The sequence below is a fragment of the Ornithorhynchus anatinus genome, chromosome 10 (assembly GCF_004115215.2).
Source record: "Ornithorhynchus anatinus isolate Pmale09 chromosome 10, mOrnAna1.pri.v4, whole genome shotgun sequence".
Taxonomy (NCBI): Eukaryota; Metazoa; Chordata; class Mammalia; order Monotremata; family Ornithorhynchidae; genus Ornithorhynchus; species Ornithorhynchus anatinus.
In genome coordinates, this window is record NC_041737.1 from 42852610 (window position 1) to 42867200 (window position 14591).

The following is a 14591-nucleotide window of genomic DNA, read 5'->3' on the forward strand; positions in this document are numbered from 1 at the left end:
ACAATATGCCTCTACAGGGAGACTTTAATTTTTATTTATTTATTTATTAAAAAATGGTATTTGTTAAGTGCATATTACGTGCCAGGCACTGTACTAAGCTCTGGGATAAATACAAGATAATCTGGTTGGACACAGTCCCTGTCCCACATGAGGTTCACAGTTTAAACCTCATTTTATTGATGATGTAAAAGGCACAGAGAAATTAAGCAATAATAATTAATAATAATTGTGGTAGTTGCTAAACATTTACTATGTGCCAAGCACTGACCTCAATGCTGGGGTAGATACAAGATAATCAGGTCCCACATGGGGCTCAGTCTAAGTAGAAAGGAGAACAAGTACTGAATCCCCATTTTGCAGATCAAGGAACTGAGGCACACAGAACTTAACCGACTTGCCCAAAGTCACACCCAGCAGACAAGTGGCGAAGCTGGGATTAGAATCCAGGTCCTCCGATTCCCAAGCCTGTGATCTTTCCATGAGGCTGCACAGATTTGCTATTGATATTGAAAAGTAAGAGAGATAAGCTTCTCAAAGGCAGGACCCTTGTCTTTTCCTCCACTTCATAAATTCCTCTCAGCACCCTGCCAGTGCTTTGTACAAAGGGCAGCAGTTTTCCAATAACATGGAAGTTACATTCTTGATGAATCTGGCATCCAGAAAACCATTTCTTCTGATGCTGTGTGTCATTCTACCCAGGATAGCCTAGAGTTATCAGAAGAATACTCCCTAATTTCTCAAGTGTTCTATCTCCACAAGTGTTGAAAACACACATTATGAGATGCCCAAAGGACAGCAATTATATCTAATTCTCATTTGGAATTCTTCTCCCAGGACTTAGTACAATGGTCTACACAGAGTAAGAACTTAATACTATTACTATTACCTGACACCTAGTGAAAACACATATTACAGATCCCACAAGGAACAGAGTCTAACTACCACCTGTATTTTCTCTCTGAGCGATAAGTTCAATGCTCTGCACACAGTAAGTGCTTAATAAGTACTATTACCATTATATGACTGCAAGAGATAAATGAATACCATTGATACAGACAGTGGCAGTAATGTAAGTGACAGTATTTTTTGGGAAGGGCACCTGAAAGTGACTAAAAAGACAGCTACTACACCTGCCATCTCCTGTACCCTGACTATGCCTGTCTGGGAACCTGCACCAGGATATCGATGGACAGTGATGCAATAATCCAAACACAGAACACAGCCACTGCAATACACAACCATATAAGTTCATGTATTGATTTTCTGAAAAGTATTCCCCATGCACTGAAAATGACTGGGGAACACGTGTTAATCAGTTGGACGTACTCTCACTGAATTTTCCTGTGACATCGTCTGACTTGAAATGTCCACTAATCCAATAATAAATAAAACAAATCCATGAATCCCCAGAGCCCCCTCTTACTGAATGGCTCTCCTGGCAAGATAGCCTCATGGAAACCAGAAACTGCATTTCCTCAGAAAGGTTAAACCAAATGTAAATGTTTTGTTACAATACATATTTAACATACACCTCTAAGGGGCTGCTTTATTTGCTATTAATAATGGAAAGTAAAAGAGATAAGCTTCAATTCCTTCAGCTTTCGATTCTTTTGTTGATAGCGTACTTGTGAATACCATAGCATTTTATTAATGGTAATTGCCACATTTCTGTGGCTTAGAAAAATGAAACAAATCTAAAAATGGCACATGATCTAAAGACTACTCCTGTCCTATCTTAGCCATCAGAATTTAGTTTTCTTTTTTGTTTTATTTATTCTTGGACTAACATAGTTCACAGACTTAGAGTCTACCCAATGGCTGAATAAGAACTCCTGCTGATGCTCCAAGCAAATGTCTCCAAGGGACCAGGGGATGAGTGCCAAATTTATATGGGCCAGCAAGGCAGCAGGGGATACCATGAATATCGAATGATAAACCTGGACTGTTCGGACCTCCAGGTGAAACTAAGTCTTCCTAACAGTAAATCTGCTTTGAAAAACAAAATCCCCTTCACTGTTTCATGAATCCAGCCCATTTAAAAACGTGAATTATGCTTTCCATTTCTCCTCTCAGTGTCTCTTAAAGCCAGAAACCATGAACCTTAAATATCTTAGTGGTTACTGCAACACTCCTGCAATATCAATGAGAGTGGAATTCCTGAGAACCCTGTCATTAACAAAAATAGCATGTTGCATCAACCACCGCTTTGAAGGTATATGAAGGTATTAGTAACCTTGGGGTGTCCATCCCTAAAACTCCTTTCACAAGACTACACTGTGTTTCCCTACCAGCATATCAGTTCATTAGCATTTTGCAGGGAACTGATTTGCGACAGTTTATTTGTTCTTTGTTTCTGTAAACACATGGTAAATGAACTTTAAACACTTTCGATTAGTTCCCTGGAGAATGCTAATGATGAGGGCCAGTTTTGCTGACACAAAGACACACTGACCTGCTAGATGGCATTCCTTAAGTAGGAATTGCACTGTGGACAATCTATGGCCAGAGATAATAATGTTGGTATTTGTTAAGCGCTTACTATGTGCAGAGTACTGTTCTAAGCGCTGGGGTAGATACAGGGTAATCAGGTTGTCCCACGTGAGGCTCACAGTCTTAATCTCCATTTTACAGATGAGGTAACTGAGGCACAGAGAAGTTAAGTGACTTGCCCACAGTCACATAGCTGACAAGGATTCAAACCCATGACCTCTGACTTCCAAGCCCAGGCTATTGCCATTGAGCCACGCTGCAGAGATGGTCACCACTCACCCTATTCCTCCAGTGACAGATGGTGCAATAAATCATGCCCTGGTAGGAATGACTGCCCATAGAAATAGCAAAGGCCTCACTGATCCACATCAGTTGTGTTGACATTCTGAAATCCATCTCAAATCCAAAAAGAAACTGTCAGTTTATCGTTATATTGTACTCTCCCAAGAGCTTAGTACAATGATCTGCACACAGCAAGCACTCAATAAATATGATTGACTGGACTGACTGAATGCTGACGATTCATTTCTTCTGTTAAAGAGTTTGACTTCTCCTCCCATATTACTGCCACTGCTCTGGGCCCTTAAGTGTGGGGTGGACAAGAGAGTTCCACTTTGTCTTGTCATCCAATGAGGATAGCAGGGACCCACCTCACCATTTGCTAGACCTAGGTTGCATCCAGTTAGCAGAGGCCAAAGAGTAGAGCCACCATCTTATCTTCAATTCAGTCCCTTTCCACCTCATAAGGGTGTGGGGCAAGCAAGTTGCTTCCTGCCCAGAAAGCTGTGAAGGAACAGGTAATGATGTCACCCTCACGGAGCCAAGTCTGCCCACAGAGTGGGCAGCTACTCTTCAGAGCCAGATACTGGTACCATGGAGGAGCCGTAATCAAGTCACAAGCCAGAGTGTCCTGGTCCTTATATAAAGAGCTTACTTCTGGGCCTTGTTCATAATCTATACTGATAATCTTTGCAGCTCTTGAAATATTTAATCAGTTTCTGTTCCATGTGGTGTCTGTTTGGTTTGTAACCTTCCTGGCTTATGACCTTTCCACCTGCATTACAAGGAAATACTTTTGGAGCAGCTCTTTTACTCTGCCCAACCTACGAGAACCATGTATTCCCAAGGGATATGCATTATATCCATCTCAGGAAGAGAGTTAATAAATGATATGCCGATAAGCGTTTGTCTCCCAAAGCAAAACTTACTGAAGCAGGCTATGATTTTACTCCATACATGCTCCCATTGTCTCCTGGAATTGAGAGCTTGGACCCGATCTACTGAAGTCGCAGACAAGGCAAAACGTTAGAAATTAGGTAGGAGAGTGCCGTCTCAATACAATCATTCAACTGGTGCCACTAAGGTGGTCTACCACTTTGTGAAATGATTCAAGTCCAAAGCAAATAGCAATGACTTTGTGAGCCAAATAGGTTTGTGACTTGTATGCCTGTACCTCACTCTCCAAAACTAGCATTTCTAAGATGGCCTTTGTCAGGCTAGTGATGAGTTTGAGAAGGCCCTTCTAACCAAAGAAAAATATCTGAATGCACTGCTTATCCACCCTGTGCAAGTCATTTAATTGGGCCACAGAAACACTTTGTTTTCATCCTTTAGTCTTCCTCCTCCTCATCCTGACTTTAAAACCAAGATGTATAACAATGCATGTCAGCCCAGAACTTTGGCCTATGATACATTGTCTGTGAAATTCTCTTTTTACCTTTACTGTCAATCCTTAGAGGTACTGTAGATGACTGAGTGGATGCATTATCTCTGGATATGTGCAGCTGTCATCCTATCCTGTGTGAGTGTCTCTGTTTCTGTCCTTGACTTACTTTTTCTCTTTCTTTCTTTCTCTTTCTTTTCCTATTCCTCGGTGTCTTAGTACTAGTCAGACCCTTTTTGTTTAACTCTAGTCTTTTATTCCTAAAAACACTCAGAGAGCTATTCAAAGAGCATGCATTTGTACAGAAGGAAAATACAGAGTGCTTACCACTGTGTAAAATGGTGAATTACATAAAAATTTTCATGTTCAGCAAGTACTGTTATCCTTCACTCGAGTTAATACAGAATCTTTCCTTTTGAATTTCTGAAATAAGTTGGAGTGATTATCCATGAGATTTTCCTTAACGCCTGCCTTGACTGCGTCAAATACGATAATAAAAGTGACTACTGTGAATGCTGCATCCAGTTAGTTTCCTGAGCTTTTTCAATGGAATATCTATCTGAATAGGTCAGGTGCTTCAGAGATAGATGTGGTAAGTGTCCTTTTACGGAAAATCTGTATGCCTCACCAGCCAGCAAGATCAGAAAACAGAAGAGCAATTTCCATGGGTTCTGATATTTTCTATTTCACATGGAACAGCCTGGGACATCGACCTGCCTTTTGGTCTCCCTCCCCACTGACTTCAATATGAGCTCCCTCTGACGAGAGGTGGTTTTAGCAAGTATTATTAGTATTATTATAATATTTCTCAAGTACTTACTAAGTTCTTATACTGTTCTAAGCACTGGAGGTCAGGTCAGACACAATCCCTGTCCCAAATGGGGCTCAGAGTCTAAGTAGGAAGGAGAACCAGTATTGAATCCTCACTTTTTATAGTTGGGGAAATATTCATTTTTTTATAGTTGGGGAAACTGAGGCACAGAGAAGTTAAGAGACTTGCCCAAGGTCACATAGCAAGCGGCTGGCAGACCATGGATTAGAATCCATGTCCTCTGACTACCAGGCCTGTGCTCTTTCCACTAGGCCATGTTGCTTCCACACATGAGTTATGAAGTCTCAACAGAGCCACTTACCAAGGACTGAGGAAAATTTTCCCTACCACCTGAAATCCTTCCATCTGTGGCCTCAGAGAATTACACTGAACCAATCTCACCAGCATGTAAGCTCCTCAAAGACAGGACCCATGTTTCACTCTTATTAGATGCTACCAAATATCTTAGTACAGGACTTTGCAAACAGACTGTAAGCTCATCGTGGCAAGGAATGTGTCCATTTATTGTTGTATTGTCCTGTCCCAAGCACTTAGCTCTTATTGACTGGCATACAGTAAACACTCAATAAATGTTATTGAATGAATGAATGCAGAAAGAATGATGGATGAATGACCAGCCCCAACATTCTAAAAAAACACCCCCAAAAAACAATCACTTAAAAAAGTGGTCAATATGTCAGTTATCAAATGTTAGTCATTAATGGTCCAATTGTTGACCAAACTAATCAACCTCTTTGAAATAAAACTAATCTTAGACCTAAACTTCAACCTTAAATCCAGCCCCTCCCTAATCAGTGATCATCTCTGGGTGCTCAATTCTAGGCCATGAATTACTCCTTTATTATTAGACTCGTAATGGCATACTATGTGTCAAAGTACTGGGGCAAGATACAAGACAATCAGAGCAGATAAAGTTCCTTTGCTATATGGAATTGACAGTTTAAGACATAGTAGGGAGGTAGGGAGAGGCAGGCGTAATTCCCATTTTACAGATATGGTAACTGAGACCCAAGGAGATTAAATGACTTGCCTAAAATCGCACAGCAGGTCACTAGCAGAGCTGGGACTGGAACTCAGATTTCCTGACTCCCAGTCTCCACTAAGCCATATTCTTTCCACTGCTCTTCTGCAAGCTAAAATACCTGTTGCCATGAACGTGGGAGGCACAGAAGGCAAAGCTGTAGTGGAGGAGGGTTGGGTCAATGACCGCTCCGCTTTCCGAGTGGTCCATGAGTTCTGTCAGATAGCAGAGATGCCTGTGGCAGCCACGGACTCCATAACGAGCGCAGTACTCATCTAGCACAAACACTTGGCCAGGGCTAAACCAACCCTGAAAGAGAAAAATAAACATTCGAGGCCATTAAGGTTCTTTTGCTCACATGAATTTCAGTTACTTGCATAGAAAAATATGGCTTGAAAATTTACATTGATTTACACTGTATGACACTGGCACTCATGGTTGGGACAAAACCTACAGCAGATAGAGAAAAATCACATAATCTGTGTGTCATAGTGGCAGTAACAGTATCATTATGATTTGACTGCTACGGAAATGCTTTGTTGAAGGGCCAGAATGTAAGGATGAGGCCATTCGGATGGCATTTTTTCTGTGATCCTGTAATTAATCAATCGACCATATTTACTGAGTACGTACTTTGTGTATTAAGCATTTGGGAGAGTATAAAAATAATAGTAATAATAATAATCATGGTACTTGTCAAGCACTTACTATGTGCCAGGCAGGTGGATGAAAGTTAAGCAGGTTGGACCCAGTCCCTATCCCACATGGGGCTCACACTTTAGTCCCAATTTTACAGAGGAGGTCATTGAGGACCAGAGAGGTTAAGTGACTTGCCCAAGGTCACACAGCCAACATGTGGAGAGAGCCGGTATTAGAACCCAGGTCCTTCTAATTCCCAGGACTATGCTCTATCCACTAAGCCACACTGGTTCATTGGGCCTTGCAGCTTGTTGCCTGATGGGTCCAGGAGCTCACTTGATTGACAACTGCCAATCAGGTTTGCTGGAGGCTACATGCTCAACCCAACATCCTGTTATCTCCCTTCCTCTACGGGCCCACCAACCCCACCCAAAGAGATAATAGAGTGAGTGGGACATGTTGCAGTCCCTGTCCCACCTGTGGCTCTCAGTCTAAGGAGGAAGGAGGACAGGTTTTTCTTCCCCAGAGATGAGGAAACTGAGGCACAGAGAAGTTATGCAACTTATCCAAGGTCACACAGAGGCAAGTAGGGGAACTAGGATTTTAGTGGCCAGGTCTGCTGGCTCCTCTAGGCCACTCTGCTTCTCTGGATCTAGGGTTCCCAGACTAAGAAGGATGAGGGAAATCTGAAAGCAGAAGAATGAAGGGTCCAGACTTGCTGCTCTGAAAATAAGGCCTCTGAGAAAACACTCAGGAATATGGTTTGTTCAGCTTGGAGCAAAACAGGCTGAAAGGTTTCAAAAGTAATCTTCAATTTTGATGACAAAAAATTTAAAAAAAAGACTACAAAGTGAGTCTAGTCTACAACAGAGAGAATCAGCAGAGGCCATATTAATCATTAGTGGTATTTATTGGGTGCTTATTGTGTGTGCAGAGCACTGTCCTAAGCAATTGGGAGAGTAAGATAAAATGGATATTAATCCTTAGCAATGTGGAATTGCAGGATTCCAGTAAATGTGATGCATTTCTATTGCTAAGTTAGCAATTTGGATCCTAGAAGTTCTAGGGTAAAAACTATCAGTTGTTCTTGAAGGAACATTCACTTGATAGTGAGCTTTCACTACACTTTCTCTGGGATTCACTATATCATACTATTCTTTCCTTCAGATTTATCCAAGGACCTGCAACCGATAACTGCTCCTGAAACCACCTAAAAAGAATCACATTGTTTTAGACCAAAGCAGATTAAGATTTCATTTATTCCAAAATTTTATATGACTTCACTGATTGGAAAGTGACTTGAAAATGAAAGGTGGAGTGGTGTGTGTGTGTATGTTAGTACACTACCACTCAGGCTCATTAGGTCCTTTGTTTTATTTTCAAAATATTCAAAAACGAGGCAACCCACAGAGCGGAACAAAAAACACAAGGCACCAAGTACATTACTGTGGACCAGGGAGTTTCAAATTTGAACAAGGACAGAGATAAATGTCGCTGCCTCTCCTCAGCACATTAGATGTCTTCTCCCTGCTTTGTCTACCAGCAGATCTTTTGGTTTCTCGTCAGTCCACAACAGACGGCACTTTTGCTGCTTCCCTCAAATAATGTAAATAAAAGGTAATTCAAATTTTCCTCTCCTAGCTCACGCAGGATTTATGCTTATGAAATTAGCCTTGACTCAGCTGAATACAAGCCCGGTAATCCTATTTGCTAGTTTCGCCTGTGGTTTGGGTCTTATTCTTTATGGGCTTTCTCTCTTCTCCAGCACATAACGGAAGGGAGAATTACAAGATAGATGACATAATGTCTGACATCTGGTGAGCTGAATTTGTACCTTAAAATGCCTGTACAGGTGTTAGCAAATCCTACCACTGAGGTTTCCGTCTTTATTAAAGCCTTCTGTTTTTATTCAGCCCTCTCTGGAGGAGCTGATAAACCACGGTTCAGAGTCAGTTTGAGTCTATTCTCTTCTCTATTGAGTGGCACAGCGGTGGCCTTCAAGTGTATAATTTTCAAATTGGAAGCCCATCGATTGGAAGCCTTTATCCCATCCCCAAGCCTAGTTATTAAATGAGTTGGGAATAAAAGACCACTTTGTAGCAACTATTTCTCACTTCTTCATTTCTTTCATTCCAAACCATAGAGAAATTTAATAAATAAATGAAGAGAGAGGAGAAAGATGTGAAGAAAGAACAAAAGCAACCCATACTCACCAAACAGGAATAGGAATCGTTCAGCCTGTGATCCAGAGTCTGCCTCTGAAGGACTCTAAAGAGGGAGGCATGGTCAAATTTGCAGGGGTTAGCAGAGATAAACTCATCCATGCCATGTTTCTGAGAACGATCCGCATCTGTTCACACAAAGAAACAGGCACATGACGAGTACATTTATTTCCTTAACAAACTCGGGCTTTTCCATACAAATCGTATTTCCTTCTCTTTAGCTTCCATTTCACCACGTTGAAATCATGAAGACAGTCTAACAGTGCTGTCTACACTATGGTGCCAGAGCCTGAGATCATAATCTCTGTTGTGGAGTCCTTGAAAAACCCCAAAGAAAAGACAGGTGTGAACCCCCTTGCCCTTCCATCCCCACCCATGTGCTTCCAGAGAGGGTTCTGGGTCTCTGTGGACCTCCAGGCCCTCCCCTCCAGTCCTCAACTTTTCAGAGCACTATCAAGGAAGCTAAACAGTGCTTTTCAAGAGAAGCAGCATGGTTCTGCGGATAGAGCAAGGGCACGGGAGTCAGAAGGACCTGGGTTCTAATTCCGGCTGCACTATGTGCCTGCTGGGTGACTTTAGGCAAGTCACTTAACTTCTCTGGGCCACAGTGACCTCATCTGCAAAATGAGGATTAAGGGTGTGAGACCCATGTGGGACAGGGACTGAGTCCAACGTAACTTGAATCTACCCCAGTGCTTAGAACAGTGCTTGGCATATAGTAAGTGCTTAACAAGTATCATAATCATTATTATTATTATTATTAATAAGGACTTTTTGCTACCTCAGGGCCCACAGACCAATGCACTTTCACACTGTAGAAATACATGTCCACAGCGATTCCAGGGGAAAGCAGAAGTAGGGAAGAGAGGCCTAATTTCCAAATGGCAAACTAGAGCAGAAATGAACACTCTGTCTTCAGCTGGCTCATTTCCAGCCTCTTTTGTTTTATTCCCCCACGTGGTGCTTTTAACGATGGGACCGGCCTAAGTGCGGACATGGGGGCCAACCTGCTTCAACCTCTGAGCAGCCAGGGAAAAAAAGGCAGTAGCGTTTCTGTGCCAATATGTAGAGCGAAAAGTGCCTCATCCCAGATGACACTTCAATCAAAGGTCCGAATTTACTGTTCTTTCCAGATTGCATCTTTCAACGCCTCTGGACCCTGCGGGTTTATCAAAAGACGGGCTTTTATGATGGCTTTCATTAGTGGTATGTTTTGTCGAGTCTTCAATGTGAATTTTCTCCTGGGCATGGATGGGAAAGCCTTATCATAGTCATGGGGAAGAGTTGTGCATCGGCACATTAGCTCTGTCGGACCCTATAGTCTACAATGGGCAAACAATCGGTTATCAAAGTAAAAATCGACTTTCTTGTACAATAGTATGGCACTTCTTTGACCCTCTAAAGCCACTCATAGGCCCCTCAAATGCACTTTACAAGAAGAGTACAATCCTAAATGTAATTCTGAAAAACTCTCTCGCACCAACCTAAAAACTCTAAAGAAAGGGAAACAAAAGTTTATTGATTAAACCCAATTATAGAGTCAGTTTCATAATAAAACTCAATATTGATCCTTGGGCATGATGCTAACATAATCAGTCACGTTTAGAAATTTAGCCCCAGATCATATTGATCCATGTCAAATCCAACTTTCAGCTGTATTTGTGGATGGGAGAACTACGTAATTCAAGCTGAAGGATCAGCAGCATCGTGTCTTCAAAAGATGCACACGCTAATCTCTATCACTCGGCTTCACGTTGTCAAGGTAAGCGTCACATCCATGTGACAGATATCACCAAGGTGACTAGCAACTAAGCAAGGTGACAGGCCAGTGATGGTTTAAGGTACCAGAACCACTCAAAAAGAGTATTGCATATCATCTCTTAGCATTTACTGAGGATTAAGTTTGAAGAGATGTATATTACTTTGCTTAACATCCAGCTGGTCAGGTTTGCTTATGTTGGCACCGTCTCTGGCCACTATTCCCCCTGGGCATTTACAGTAAATACATACATAAACAAAATTGTACAAGATATGGTCCGGGGCAGTCCAGAACCAGATCAATGAGCTTAAAAATTTTTTACTCTATCACTGAAATAAAAAAAATATAGTTGGCTTCAGTCTTATTCCCTTTTTACTTAACAATTAAAAAAGTTTTAGTAGTTTTCCTTATGAAATGGATCTAAAATAAGTTTTAGAAAACACCTGCTCCACTTAATTCATTATTTCTTTTACTAGGGAAGGTTGTGGTATGGAACAACAAATAACATCCATTAATGTCTTGTGAATACTGGAAATAGCTTACTTAGAAAAAGCTTCAGAAAAAAAATTACTGTGATTTCTCTTTTTATTAATAATTCTAATAATTGTGGTATTTATAAAGTGCTGATTTAATAAGATCAGATGTAAACTATTGTCTCTAAAAACCAATACCCAGTTCTAAGAGAAATACTTGTTACGCTGTAAACAACGTCTGTTGATTATTATACAAAATTAGGCGGACAGTCATAATCAGCAATTACTATGCAAAACCTTCTGAATTTTCTAGTTAAATATGTTAAGTTTTGGTTCTGATCTGAATTCACACATAGCTAGGCATTTTATAAGGTAATCATCAAACAAGTCAAAGAGTTGCTATCTGAAATAACAGGCTGTTACCAAATTGTATTGGACATCTAATCTGGGAACTAACTCAAGACCTGCGAATTTTTAATTGAAAATATTATTGGGGTTTCTACAGGAACAGTGGATACAACCTCATATTTCTTTCAGTGGTATTGTCACCAGACCTAGTGAACAGTGTTTGGAATAAACTTCCCTTGGAGGGAGCCTACCTTTCTGCCTAAAGCTCGAGAAATCAGAGGGATGGACAAACTAGAATTTGGTAACTCAAAATGCTTTAGAAAGTTCATGGTGTAGCATAATGCAGCATTGTGATTCTGCAAAAATTGCAAACAGAGGAACTGTTTGACTAAATTTAAGATGGCAAAAATGGACCCAGAAAGACCCCGAGGGCTGGGAGAATCAGCTTAAGCTGCAGTAGCATCAACAAGTGAATACAAGTGATCAACAAGGAAAGACGGGAGGAACCAGTTGATCAATCAGTTGTATTTATTGAGTAGTTACTATGTGCAGAGCCCTGTACTAAGTGCTTGTAATAACCCCAAACTGTGGGCTGGATACCATTTTGACATAGGAGAGAGGGCAAAAATATAGGAGATCCCTCTGAGTCCTTCCACTCACTGTGGCCCTGGCTTACTTCAAGAAATGGATGAAGGTCATTTGAGGAAGGAGGAATGGGCACATGGCTGTAAAGAATAAGAAAATCTGAGTGCAGCTGTTGAAGTGAATTGAATTCTGTTGAATTGTGTTCTCCCAAGAGCTTAGAACAGTGTTCTGCACATATGTTCAGTAAATACCAATCACGGAAAGATTGACTGATTCTTCAGAGCAAGTTCTCAGCCCTGAAATCTCAAGACTGAAGCTTAGCTGTCATTCCTGAAGAGATTCATTTAATTGTATTTATTGAGCACTTACTGTGTGTAGAGCACTGTACTAAGCACTTGGGAAAGTATAGTATGACACCATCACAATTATATTGTGTTTGTCCACCTGCTGCTAGATTGTAAGATTCCTGAGATAAGTAATCCCACTAACTCTATTATACTCTCCCAAGTGCTTAGTACAGTATTCTGCCCAGAGTAAGCTCACAATAAGGGCTACTCACTGATGATTTGATGTATTCTCACGGTATAAGAGGACACTAAGTACTCTGTACAATGCTCTGCACACTGTAGGAGCTCAATGAATACTACTGATTGAATGAAACCCTGAAATAAGTGCTTGAAGTAGATACAAGATTATTAGGTTGGACATACTCCCTGTTTCACACTGAGTTCACAATTTGAATCCCTCCTACATAGACCGTGAGAACCATGTGTGGGACAGGGACTGTATCTAATCTAATTATCTTGCATCTACCCCAGTGCTTAGTACTGAGTTTCAATAAATGGTATTCACTAAGTGCTTATTGTGTGCAGAGCACTGTACTAAGAGGTTGGAGAATACATCAGAGTTGGTAGCCATGATCCCTACCCACCAGGGAGCTTAGAGTGTAGAGGTGGAAATTTATCCATAATAAATTATGGATATGTATATAAGTGCTATGGGGCTGAGAATGGAGTGACTATAATGTGGTTAAACAGTACAGACCCAATAATAATAATAATAATTGTGCTTTTTGCAATGGAGAGTCACAAGTGGTTCTGAGTTGAGGAAAAGTAAGATTAAAAAAAGGTAAGCACTGAGATCTAAAAAGGCTTTCATTGCGAATTATTTTGCCAATGGGTTCTTGCTACTCTTAATCTTAACTGTATGGATAAAACCCAGCTTTTGCTCCTCAGAACTCTCACAATAAAATAAAGCAGGTGATAGGGGGATTGAAGGAATTTTAAACCAAGGAATGGGGCACCAGAATGACACAGAGCCTATGGTTAGGAATTTGCATTAAAATAAAAAATTTTGAACCATTCTGAGAACAGCTATGAGCTGCCTCTGAAATCACACAGACCCACACCAGGCAATTTTGCCAATTCTCAGGTTCTTCATTTATGAGCGAATTCTATTGCAGAAACTTACGCAGTTGAGCAGCACTGCTGTGGAGGGTTCCTCCTTTGGGATTTAGCTTCGGGGTTTGACTGGTGGGAATGGGTTTGTATGACTGGCCGGTTGCTCTGTACATAGCCTGGACCCACAGTATCCTGTCCTGGTCGTCGTCACTGGCAAATATGACCGTGTCTCCTTCTTTCACGGCGTTGAAGAACATCCGACCGCCCTGCAGACCTGTAAAACACATGGTTTGTTCAATACAGGAAAAAGGTGATTGCAAACTATCCAAGCTGGAAAAAACAGCAAATTTCAAATCTCATGGAAATCTCTCTTTGAAAACAGAGTTCTTGGGGAACAGGTGCATTGGGAGCTCAGTTGTTAGCCACCTTAGAGTAATGAACAAAATCCAGATTTTGAAGGGAGAATCAACGAAGGAGCTTCCAGCTTTCACTGTACTCTGAAAATCAAAAATATTCACTTCTGAAAAACACACTTTAGTCCTCACAGTGCCTAGGATCTCATAGTCTGCCCGGTAACTTCAAGTGATATTTCAAAACAGAAAAGCGAGTTTTATTGTTTGGCATGTATGGCACCCCAGGACTGAGTGCCCATGAAGCGACCATTTCTCTTTACTGCTGGGGGCTTCTCGGCTGACCAGGGAGAAAGGCACCAACAGATTGCTCCACATATACGAGGTGGCAGTCTGCAGCACGTCACTCTTCAATATTCACACAGACATGTGACGTTTCCCCCCTCCACAAGAAAATTAGCATTCAAGAAACAGGCCAAGACTAACCCAGGGCTGTTAGCCCAGGGTCTCTGAATAGTGGTGATTAGAGTGTAGCCTAAACAAGGGATCTTTTCTGGCTGGCAGTATTAGTCATCAGTACCTCCAATGAGGACCAGTCTCCTAAAATAGTGGGAAAACTATGGCAGAACCCACAGCCTGGAGCTTCCCCAACACCAGGATCTGACTGAGGAAGACTCTCCCACACTGCCACTGCCTTTGGGGAAAAGCCCTGTCCCATCTAGTAGTTTGGGAAGTCTGTGGCATTTTCTTTCCCAGGGATATCTGCTGGAAGTAAGGACATGTAAGTGTCCTAGGACTGACCAGTTTCG

General features: G+C 41.4%; 1 protein-coding gene across 16 annotated transcripts in view; it reads right to left on the reverse strand.

Moving 5' to 3' along the window:
* Positions 1–14591, reverse strand: part of CADPS2 (calcium dependent secretion activator 2) — a 371011-nt gene that overhangs the window by 132579 nt on the left and 223841 nt on the right. For all 16 annotated transcript variants that reach the window (XM_029073511.1, XM_029073500.1, XM_029073498.1 and 13 more), the window contains exons 11-13: positions 13503–13706; positions 8859–8995; positions 6128–6315 (exon numbers count right to left, since the gene is read on the reverse strand). In XM_029073511.1, the coding sequence (XP_028929344.1) occupies positions 6128–6315; positions 8859–8995; positions 13503–13706 (529 nt within the window). The remainder of the gene's footprint in view (positions 1–6127; positions 6316–8858; positions 8996–13502; positions 13707–14591) is intronic.